The sequence below is a fragment of the Tubulanus polymorphus genome, chromosome 4, assembly GCF_964204645.1.
Source record: "Tubulanus polymorphus chromosome 4, tnTubPoly1.2, whole genome shotgun sequence".
In the NCBI taxonomy this organism is placed as follows: Eukaryota; Metazoa; Nemertea; class Palaeonemertea; order Tubulaniformes; family Tubulanidae; genus Tubulanus; species Tubulanus polymorphus.
In genome coordinates this window covers 5,301,949-5,314,145 of record NC_134028.1, presented here as the reverse complement: position 1 = coordinate 5,314,145, position 12,197 = coordinate 5,301,949, and the positions used below count along the sequence as shown (strand labels likewise).

The window sequence follows — 12,197 nt, the reverse complement described above, 5'->3', positions numbered from 1 at the left end:
TAGAGAATTAGCCAGTTTATTTCCAGCATGCAATATTTTTTCCCAAAAAGAAAAAGTCATTTATTCATACGAGCTATAAATTGCATGAGACATTCGCATGAAAAATGACAATTCATCACTGGTCGGCTAGTTTTTTTATGGTACGGGGGTGGTGTGATAGATTTGACAGTAAACTCGATGGTACGTGCAGCAACAGTGGAGCTCGGCTGTTTATATGAACCGAGCGCTAGAGCACACCAGCCGTCGCTAAAACAATACCCGTAATTAGAATAGGAAATGAGAAAATGGCCGCGTCTTTGTCTTTCATATCGAAGATGGGATAGTCATTGTCGGCAAGAAAAACAAACTTGACGGGTTTCTTGAACGCGCGTCAGAAAAAAAAGATATATTCAACAGTAATTCGTCCTCATATCTGTGTTAACCGTTCTTTCGGGAAAAGATACCTTAGAAATGATGTATGATATGAAATGTATCAAGTATGTACGAGTTACGTTTTCTGGAGAGAAACTCGTATAGCGTGATATCAAACATTAATTCAATACTGACTGGCAAAGCGGAAAGAAAATACTTTAAAAACCATTTTTGAAACGATGCTTGATAATTGGGAGGGGGGAGCAGTTTATGAGTCTAAAAAGAGTGCTTTTACCTCCGAACCTACTGTAGGAAGATCTAACATTAGAAAAAATATGAATTAAATTATGCTCGATTCCTCGGAAAAATGTATAACTGTTTACTCATCTGATCGTCCATTTCATTTCATCCCTTATTGAATTAATTTTCAATTAGTCCACCCTATCAGCTTCATGCCCCTTGAGTACTACATATATGCTTGGAGTAATCAGTCTGATTACTCCAAGATATATGTAACTTGCTTTTTCCAATGTAACTGTATTGAAGGCAATGTTTCATGTAATGGATATGTTTATAAAAAAATGATAGTACACAAGACGAATTCATATCAATCGTAACTCAGGAATATTTTGTGTTTTTTTCCCCTAATTCCCCGATGGTAACTATTTTCGCTTGTTGCGGGGTGGCGTGACACAATGCAATAACTGAAAGACAGCTGATCACTAGAGACCTGTTGCTCTCCCTTCAATCAGTCATGCGAGCTCCTCGCGCCGAGCGGTCAAACCATCAACAGAACCCTACAGCTCATAAATCGCCGAGAAATAGCGCTTACTCTCGCAATTACAGCATCCATCCATCCAATATAACTACTCTCATCTTGTCTATCTGATGTCGCTGGCTATTGCCGCTGCTGCTGCTGATGCAGCGCAGAATCTCAGACCTGTGATGTTTATTGACGACGACGGATGCTGCAGTGGAATTGTTATTGGCGCGTTTATCAATATAAACCAAATATGAACAAGCGTTTTTAAAGCGAGGAAAAAGTTTCCAGTACCCGCGACACATACAAAAACTTATTGAACCATCTGTAAAAGGGTGCAGTCGCTATAAGTCGCATTTAAACTGCGTGATTTTTTCCTCCTGGGTGCAGTCGCGATAACAGACTTTTAGACTTAAGTTGCTGTTGCTATCGATTACTTTTAAGACGTTTAATTCTTAGGACGAACCCGATATAAAGGCCGGGCCTCGAGCGAACAAAGTTGACGAAGTGACTCCTCATCCTACTGTAGTTGAAATACAATAATTGATATTGTTTGCGATGAAAATTGTTTCACGATTTCATCGATGCATTTGAAAGTCGAATAAAGATTTTTTCTCGAGCGTCGAGTGAAATGAAGTTTTTCAATGGAGCGCGAAGTGTGTTTTAACGATGTGTGTCTCTCTTTCTCTCTCTCTCTCTCTCTCTTGTAGAGTTGTAAAGTAATTATCGTTGTATCGCTTTCGTTTCAGCTGAATAGCAAACTAATTGAAGATGTGAACATCAATGGCACTGAAAACGTTCTAAAAGGTAAGGCGCCTACGTAGACTAGACAGTTAGTAGACTTCTTCATCCATCGCCGACCGGTTCGAACCATTTTAGTTTTCGCTGACTTTTACGTGGAATTTTCCTCGTTTAAGGCTTTGCGAGGTTACCATTTTCTTCGAATTTGGCACGAAAAAAGAGCCGTTCCTTTCGTTCGTTTAAGTTTGGCGTTTTAAAGTTCACTTCTCCGTAAGCTCGATATAGCTCTTTACCTGTGAATGGTGCAGCGCACAAAGTGCTACGGTTTTGTCGCAAGTTTTGTAACTTGTCTTCACGGCTTTGAAGCGTTTGAAAGGTATTCAGCTTCTCAACTATAAAACTGTGTACATCTTTTCCATCGTAATTAGCCGAGCTTCTTTTATATCGCCAAATCCTTTAATCTGATCCAACGTTTCCAGATAATATCTCAATTTTTTTCTGCGTACACATTCAGCGGATAATCTTTTCGCGTTTTTCAGCTAGGGCCCCGTACTAATTACTGTCGCGTTAATTCCCGACGAACTGGACAATGCGATGAAAGAGCGTGAGAGAGCGCGCGCTTCGCGGTCGGACTCGTGAGTCATCGGCGGCGACAAAAGGCACGTGTTGACTCACACATACGCACCGGTCTTTGATCGGTTTAAATCTATCGGCAGCATCGGATATTGACGTTAGCTTTTGATACCTCGCGCGGGGCTGAATTCGTCATAAAAATCCCCTCGGTTCATTATACCGGCTCATTTGTATCTAATAAAGATTTGAAACTGATTCCATATTCCCGCGAGTTTCTTATAATACGCGCCGGGTTTTCTGCAGCGTCTTACGGAATCCGTCGATCGATAGGTATCAACTTGATAACTCCGACGACGCGTGCACCTTGAGACTTTCTCGTGCTTCAGGCGAGTTTTTCGATGAAATCGTCGCCGGTTTTATCAAATCGCAGACCTGTTGATGACCGATGAATTTTCGCGATCGATTCCATTCGTCATCACTAATTCAGCTTTTCCCCGAAGATCGAAATATTCGTTTTACGATTTTCCTAACAGTTGTACATAATTCTTTGGCTGAGAGGTTTGCTTGAATCTTAAAATTGTGAGGGTAATGTTTCAGGAACTTACCTATGACTGATTCAAAGGAATGAACCTTTAACCCTTTAAGTGCTGACTAATTGATACCCTAAAGTGCTGGTGATAATTTGAAAATTTTAGAAATTCTACCCCAGTGTGTTTTACAGACATAATGCTGTAATGCATGTACACCACGGTGCGGTGTGTTGTTAGTTACTAATATTTCACTGTTTGACAGGTGCTGTCATCTTTCAAAGTAGATGACAACTGATTACTGATTACTGATAAGTAGATGACAACTAATTACTGATAACATCATAATGCTGTAATGCATCTACACCACGGTGCGGTGTGTTGTTAGTTACTAATATTTCACTATGTTTGACAGGTGCTGCCATCTTTCAAAGTAGAAGACAACAAATTACTGATATCATCAATGCAGTACAGTGGGGTGTACTGGCTAAGCCCGTCAATTCATACACCGTACAGCGGTGTAGATGCACTGAAAGGGTTAATAACTGTCCACAGTTTTGATTATACGGGTTGAATCTTTATTGGCAGTCCTGAAAATCGGCTTCAATGATAAAGTGTGACGGATTATTTTACACCTTTGACAGGGTTAAAAAGTATCGCATACGGTTGAGTCATGTACGGCAGTCATTGAAGGACCGCCGGATAAGAAGTGTTATTTATCATGTAGTCCACTCGATGTCAAACCTCGAGTAGTCTTGTCTTGACCTATCAATATCAACGCTCGGGTCGACGCAATCTTATCACAGCCCGTTGCGGCGATAAAGCATTGTCGTGAGTCCGCGGGTAAAGTTTCAGTTTTACCCCAGATATTTGCATCTTCACACAACGACGGTCATTTGTACTGTAGTAAGTCACTTACTATTCTAAGGTATGAATGACTGTGTAGTCTGATTTATATCTGATTTCAGTGAATCTCGCCCAGTTATATCCGGACTTCTGTCTGATCCGGACATTGTTTACTGTACACAGGCGCCGATCTATAGGCCATGTTTTAGGTGCTGAGCTCCCCCTGCCTTCCCTTTATGTAATTCCAGGGCAGTGATGGGGCGGAATATCAATAGCAATGTCCAAAATGCATGAACGCCAGACTGTTTATTGTTCAAACTTTTCTGGGGATGACCCCCTGGAGCACCCCTTCCCCTCTGTACGTGGTTTCATGCTCATAGTTTGGCGTGGTAAGTTCAGCTCAGCTGAATGACCAGCAGAGCATAACCCTTTTTTGAAAATCTGGGATCCAGCCCTGGTACACTAGTAATAATGTACATGAATACGATTTTCGCAGCCTTGCCCAAAGAATTATGAGGTGCATTCGGTACATCTTGATCGAACGTTTAAACCGTGGCGCCCTCTACTGCCCGTCGTACCGCCCCACGCTTGATTTCACTACGGTTCCGTTTTAAATCGTCGGTACGTCGACTAACAACACATCATAAGCAATATTTCACGAGGTATAATCGATGCGAGACAATAGCGTTAGAACTCGTACGGAGCAGTTCTCTCGGCGGTCGTCGCATGTGTTTAAGGGTTAGCGGTAATAAGCCGTTAATCGGTCGGCGTCCGGTGAAGCGTGGTATTCATTTTTTCATTAGTCGCCGGTTTTCCGTTCGAGCGAGCACGCCGCGCGCGAATCAACTGGTTGCGTTCGTTCGACACTTTGTAACCGACAAATTAACCGTGTTTTATGGGAAATTACGAAGCTGCCAGAGTTAATACGTAGATGATAATTTTGAATTACTACGCGACGTACGAATAATAGTCTTAACCAATTCGACATGTTACTTTCACCGGTGAATAGAATCGGACTTCTGGTAGCAATGTTCTATTTGAACCTGATGGCATCGCGATCACACGGAGATGAATTGGTCCAGGTTAAATTGGTACCAAGTCAAATTTGGCCCATGCCTGATTAGAGATGCGTTCACAAACAAACTGCTCACTCGATATTAAAACAATGCTACAGCTAAGTGAAGTGAGTTACTTTTGGAACCAGTTGCAATTCGCGTGCAATTATTTGATCATCGCTAAATTTTGGCACACGGCTGGTTCGATGGTTTTGGCTGGGCCAAACAGGCATGAAAGCACTTATTCGATCGCGGCTATTTTCATTAGTTTGATTGCACTTTCGGAATACGGGACCAAATTGGGCATCGCGAGTTATCAGAAATTATTTGTTAATTCAATAATCATCAGATTCTGCTTACGATAAATTGAGGTGGGGAATGTTGAACTATGAAATGAATGTATTTTGTCAATTGAGATCGCATCCCGACCTAGTAGTCTACGCGATGAACTTATGATTAATTTCCATCAATATCAAATTATGTTCGATAATAATCACATTCAATCTGGTGTTATAGATTGACGGAGGTTATTTACACTGAGTTCGACGAAGTTAATGAATCTTAATATCTTATCCTGCCGCTTACTCTATCCCTGTCCATCCTCGGAGCAGAGCTACTGATACCGACTGATCTATGGTTCATAATCTGTATGAACTCTTCTGTCACTTGTTAATTACATCAGGCTGAATGTAGATAATGAATGAACTGCACTAGAATGAAGAGATTTGTCAACTATCAAGCACTATTAGACCATGCTGGATCTACGACTGATCTTACAACTCGTAGTGATCACCTCGAATCACTAGTATGTTGTTCTAATCAGGTCTGTACCTAGAACGCACCAATTTAGAACAGACCAAATGAATTTGGTATGTTCACGCACATTTTAAAAGAAACAGTTATCATTGGTCCATCAAGTCAGTCTAAATTGGCCCATTCTGGAATGGAACAGACAGACCATTCTAAAATGGAATCGACCAATTAAGAACAAGCTTGTTGCTTATGAGAATGCTTGGTGCATTCAAAATTGGAACGGACTAAATTTAGAAGATTTCTAAGTAACGTAGTATGAATATGGCTCAAGAAGTGTGGCTGAGCTTTTTGTGTCAATGATCTTAGGGCATAAGACTTAAGTACAATTATTGTTATAAATCTTTACTTTACACCCAAACCCAGGCCCCAGTTCCACACATTTAAGAGTCAGATCATTTCATTTTCAGATGAAAGCCAGTCGTGTGGGTTAATTAGTTGATTTACAATGCAAGAAACCCGGGTATTTGGTCGTGAGATCGACATGTCTGGCTACTATCGTAATTCATTCTAAATGAAGCCGTTATGAATCGCAAAAATTTCCGATACGCTCGCTGGCTCGTTAAGTTTTTATTTCAGTTGTATCGAGGATCGGAGGATCGCGGTTAAGCATGTATCATTTAAACGGACAGGAAATAGCAATTAGTAAAGCGGGGCTGTGTTTTATTGGTGAGTCATTATCCGTAACCCGGGCGTCGTCGTCGTCATCGGGAGCCGATGGTATTTCCCCTTGTGCGACACCTGTAGTGGCGAAACACTAATGAGAGGATCGTGTAACATTGATAAAACAATGCCGGAAGTGCGACTGAGTTAGTCACATTATCAAAAATCAATCGCCACCTAATCTAATGTTGCTCAGTTATTATGGAAATCTTCTCGAACTTCATCATCCCGCCAGCTCTCCCCGTCGTTCTCCGCCGCCGTTCTCGGAGTATTATCTCCGGAGAGTTTAGCGGTTAGAATCGGCGGTATGACTAACGGTAAACTGTTGCCGGAGTGGGGGTGATAAACCCTTGCTTATAACCGTATCCATTCAAGTTCGAGGCTATTTTAGCGTGGTAATAGCCACGATTTAGTCTAGGTTAAACTTGCCCGGATCCGAGCCGAGTCAAACTTGGTCCATGCCTAACTAGTGCGTTTACACTTAAGCTACTCGCTAAACAATGCTGTGACAAGGCTTGGAGTAATCATTTGTCACAAATGATTACTCCAAGGACGGAGCCAACTGATTCACTGGCGGAACCAGTTAGCATTCATATCAATAGTTTAATCCATCCCGAAATTTAGCTCGGGCCTGGTCTAACATTTTTGTTTGAGCCAAATTAGCCGGGGTCTAGCAGGCACTGGCCCATTTGGCACCTGTGTGAATGGTCAGCCTGGATCTAATCTTGACAAAATTGACCGGGGCCAAAAACCCTTGTGCGATCGTGGCTATAGCGTGATGATATGTTAGTTTCCTAGAACGAAGGTCTATTTGATTTGGACCCATTTCCATAGTTGAGATGATTCATTTATTTTGAAATAATCAACTCTGACTTGCGATGAAATGTCACCGACAACTTTGGAACAGGCTCCATCCGTCATTAGCGAATTTCCCCATGGTTTTCCATTAATCACTTTTAACATCTTCAGTTGTTTTTCGTCGCGGATATAGTTTAACTTTTTTAGAAGTTGTCGTCGTCGCTAATCGCGCTTGGCGGTCCTTTTGGTACCGGGAATCGAATTCATCATCAAAAATCATTTCGTAATTAAAAACAACGCGGTTCGTTTGTTTTCAAAAATCCGCGGTGATTAAGCGGGCATTAAACCCCGCGCGCGCGTGCACGAGCGTTCTCGTTCTTTGAAAGCCGTAAACTCGAGCATCGAGGAAATTAAGACGGATCCGGGATTCGACGACGATGGATAATAAAGACAGACAATTGTTGAACGCGAAGCGTCGTGAGTCATCGGCGTTTAGCGATCAGGAAACTTCGGAAATTATTAACGAAAAATGCGCCCAGAAATTTCATGACGCCGATTCGTCGAAATGATCGTGTTCGTCTATATTAGCTATTCATGACTTCAGTTCGAGATTACAAAAAGTTGAATCTCGGATTTCGTAGGAAACTAATTGAAATCCTTACCGACGATTCAACGATCCGTTCGAATCCCGGCGGTTCTGGTTAGCAACATGTTGTTCGTTAAAACGGATGAAAGATTTCAGCGAGCCCGCGTGTGCACGGTAGACCGCTGCGACAAAAAGAGAAAATTAATTTCCTTTTAAGTCGCTAGCGGATTTCCCCCGCGGCGAGTTAACTTTCTTGTGTCTTTTACAGATCAAAATGTTACAGATATCAGTCGGATCTGTGTGTAATCGTTTGTTCTGTTATTACCGATTTAATGAGACTTTTTCAGCGCGCGACTCGACCAAAGAATTCTCTTCTTTACATTGGAAAAGGTTATCTTCGCGCTTACCGAGTTGTGCTGCGATCACCGACACCGCAGTAGCAGGTGGTGCACCTTAAAAGCCGGGTACGTACAAACTTAAAGACAGAATTTGAAGATTTTGAAGATCAAAGAATTGAGATGACAAAACAGGTCAGATGAAAACAACTCTCACTAACATCCAACGCTAGATATTTCCCTTAAGCCGCGATCGTGGTAGTCTTTTCGACCTGGGCCAAATTTACCCCGTACCTAGGCCTACTGTTCACACGGGTGCCAAACGAGGCCGTGCCCGATTGACATGGGCTAAATTTGGTGGCCCAACAAAAATTATCGGAATGGGTCAACTTATTCCCTTTAAATGCTCATCGGTTCTGGAAGTGACTCACCTCGCTTGCCACAGCTTCATTTTTGGTAGCATTTTAGTAACAAGTGAGTGATTTACGTGTGAATGCATTCTATAACTGGGCACAGTCCAAGAGTCGAATCATCAATGTGTCTAGACCAAGTTGTTATCACCAAATAGTACTGATAGCGAGAACAGCTATTTAAAGTCTTATGGTCAATAATTGAAGACTGGAAAAGGTGAAGTCTTCGGAAAAAATGAACCTGTTGATGGCGTTGACAACGCCTCATAATCACCGTTTAATGGTTTCCATTCTGTCGCCGTGAACGCGTGGAATCCGAATCGATAAATACGCCGAGGGACACTCGATCAACAGGGTCGTGTCGCCGGGGTTCGGCACGGAAAGATTCCTGATTGAAATTTCCTGTAACGTCGCCCGGGCGTTGAATGTAGTCATTTCCTGTCTATAAACCATTCATTAGAGCGGTCAGATTATTAAACTGTCAATTCTCATCTATCTTCTTCATAACCTTTCATCAGTTTTCCATTTACGGTAGTTTATTTTTTCGCGTGTCGGCAGCGTCCGAGATCATCCATCAAATCTTCAGCGTCGATGTCCTTGAAATCTAGATTTTTATTAGTAGTTTATTTAGTTTATATTGGCTAATCCCAATTCCGATTGCAAATTACAAAAAGTTCATTGACCCGAACACTATTCGTTAGAAAGACTAGAAATAGTCACTTATCAACTTGAATAAATAGTTATTTACTGCTGTTTACTCGATTTTTGGTTTTACTTCCACTCGATTTCGTTCATTTGTCAAAACATTTTTCCGTCGTTTGAAGGGAAAATGTTTGCCGAAGTTAAACAAACCATTATTTCAAGGTCTGACTTCGATTGAGAATTTTGATGAACGTACAACTGATTCTCTGAAACAAAACGCTTCAACGATGAAACATGAATCGTTCTCAAGATGTCGTCCAATTCAGGTTGAATTCTTGGAATCAAAGTTGATAAGTCCCTGAATAACAACCTCCTCATGATTTAAGATAGGAATTCGCATACATCATTCTTACTTTGTGGTCATTCAAAAAGCTATTCTCACCCAGAGAACAAAAGCTTTACTCTTTATTAAAAGAAATTGAGGGTGGCATGTATTAGAACATACTGACGTGAAAACTTAACTGATCGAAGCAAAATAGTTATAGATTTACTCTTGTAACGATGGCTTTAGTTCAAGTTTCAAATGCCTGTTATCGAAACAGTTTTCGTTTCTATCAAAGCGAGATAGTCCGTTGGTAAAATGTTCAAAAAAGTTCATGTACTTACAAACGAATAATTGGTATTCCAAGATTAACGGTTCTTGAAGATAGAATTATGCCGTATCCAAAATGTGTTACAGAGAAAATGAACTATCCCAACTCGACGAAGTGTCGGTTTTGCGCTCGGGATTTAAACAATGAATATTATGTCGAACATCTCTCCTTACTCTCACCCCTATCTCTACTCTCACCGCTCTCCGTAGAGGTTTGACTTTGCATACGAGACAACACTTGACCGATGAGTGTTTCACGGACAATATTCATTTTTACGGAATAAACCACTTAAAACGACGCTAAACTGAAGTAGCAGCGCGACTGTGACAGACTACTACTACTACAACTACGTGCTGCTGAATAATAATCAGCCTCATCGAGTGCCATAATTCGTTAAAACGAGCTAATATCGCGCCCCGAAAACAAATTGGAAATTATTTGTTTCAACGAGTTTCGATGGTCGGTACTCGAATTAGTAATTCCATTCTGTTGATGTAGATTATTTCATGCGCGGGTTTTTTTTTAAGAGGGCTATTGTTCGAATGTCGCTGCCATCGCGGGGCCGCGTGCGGGCATCCTCGTGCGGGCGTACGTGTGTTTAGGTTTTGAGTAGCGTCGTTCTCCGTAGATTCACCGGTCACGGGGCGTGTGTACCTTCGACGTACTGTTTGTGCTTCAGACTGGCGAGTTTTTGTTAGCAATCATTTGAATCGAAACTCGATGAAACGTACGTGTGCTACGAAGGGGATGGAGTGACAGATACCGGAATGCGATGGTCATTCAGTGTAGGATAGCATTGATAGAGCTTGTTCGTTAGGCCGGGTGGTACACAATGATGTTGTAAGACGAACGAACGCATAAGAATTCCCGCGATAGAAAAAATGAAATGTTCTGTTCGATATGAGCGTATTCAACTGCAACATTTTGGCTATATTCTAATAGCCATCACAAGGCATATTGGAGTATGCCTATGCTGTATGTTTGCAGTATGTGTGATGGCATACTCTAGTATGCCTGATGTGGGCTATTAGAATATAGGCGAATTGTTGCGGTGAAATATATTCAAATTTTGTATTATCATTATTATTTATTGTGGGATCTTTAAAAACTTAATTTGTTTTCTAATACCACTTAAAAGATTTCACTGATCCAGTTCAGGGTATATTCCTTTTCTACAAAGCTTATGACATTCAATTCAAGCACCATTTATTGTCCATTGGATGGTATATGTTCTTGTCTTCAGAAATCATAATTAAGAATATTTCTCTAGTTGTGGTTGCCTCAGTTCAATCCGCTGGTACTCAACCAAAAGGTGACACTTTACACACCATCCTGTATAATCAAATCATAAAAAATTCAACACAAGTTTCAATGTTCGGCTATGCATAAAACCACTTGGCACTCGACAATACCGTGTCAAAACTTTCAAAAATTAATTCAAAATACTGATTGATATTCAAGTCTGGTTTGCGTTTTGAACTGAGTCAAGGACCAACGAAACCGGTATAACGCGTTAAGAGCTATTGTGTCTACGGCGTGGCTGGTTTCTCCGTTTGGGAAGTCGGCAGATGCAACTCGATATTCGTTGACAATTTTATGAACGTCAAAAGTGTTTTAATTCTGTGTGACATAAACAGATTCTCCGATCCACTGCGATCTGTTCAGCGACGATCGATTTTAGAATATCATCTGCGAAGATTTTGCTTAAATTTTCAAGTATTGGGACCTACATAACCAATTTCCGGAAAATGTTCATCTCTTTTTTGCTCAGTTGCGTTAATACAGCTCGTTAATGCATCGTTTACGCTAAACATTGAAGTTTAAATTTGCTATTAATGTCGATTTTGACATTAGCAAAATAAGTCATTTTCCTTGAAGTAAAGCTATATATATTTATATATGAAAAAACTGCGATTGAACTGGATCCTGGGCCCAGTTCCGATACTAAAGCTGGTTACAAGGGCTTAATTTAAATTCTTGCACTTGATCGAAGACAAGACATCGAGAATTACGTTTTCATGATGCCAGACCTAATCGATCGTTTAATTTGTTTTTCGGGATTTTTCGAGGTGACCCGCGCCGTCTTAATTTCACCCCTTTCGAATCGGTTATCGTTAATTTTTGACAATTCAAAATTGTCCTCGACGTAAATCTCGACGAACTAACGACGTTTAATCGAATTGATGGTGTTTTAATCGTATTTCCGCCCATCGTTTCCGAATTACGAATTATCGAGCCTCAGTCGATCGGGTTAAGGTTCGGGTATTAAGTAATTTAGTTTTTGCCGAGCGACGGTTTTCAAGCCGAACGTCGAATTACGATTCGTCATCGTCGTCGTTATTATCATTTTACCAGTTGAACTTCGAAAATCAAATTCGGCCGCGATCCGGCAACGATCATCAGCGATCGATTAATACTCGCGGATGCAACACGAGACAGATGCTGAT

General features: G+C 41.1%; 1 protein-coding gene across 2 annotated transcripts in view; it reads left to right on the top strand.

Annotated features, from left to right (window-relative positions):
• Positions 1-12,197, top strand: part of LOC141903813 (short-chain dehydrogenase/reductase family 42E member 1-like) — a 65,398-nt gene that overhangs the window by 8,223 nt on the left and 44,978 nt on the right. For both annotated transcript variants that reach the window (XM_074792140.1, XM_074792139.1), the window contains one exon: positions 1,861-1,918. In XM_074792140.1, the coding sequence (XP_074648241.1) occupies positions 1,861-1,918 (58 nt within the window). The remainder of the gene's footprint in view (positions 1-1,860; positions 1,919-12,197) is intronic.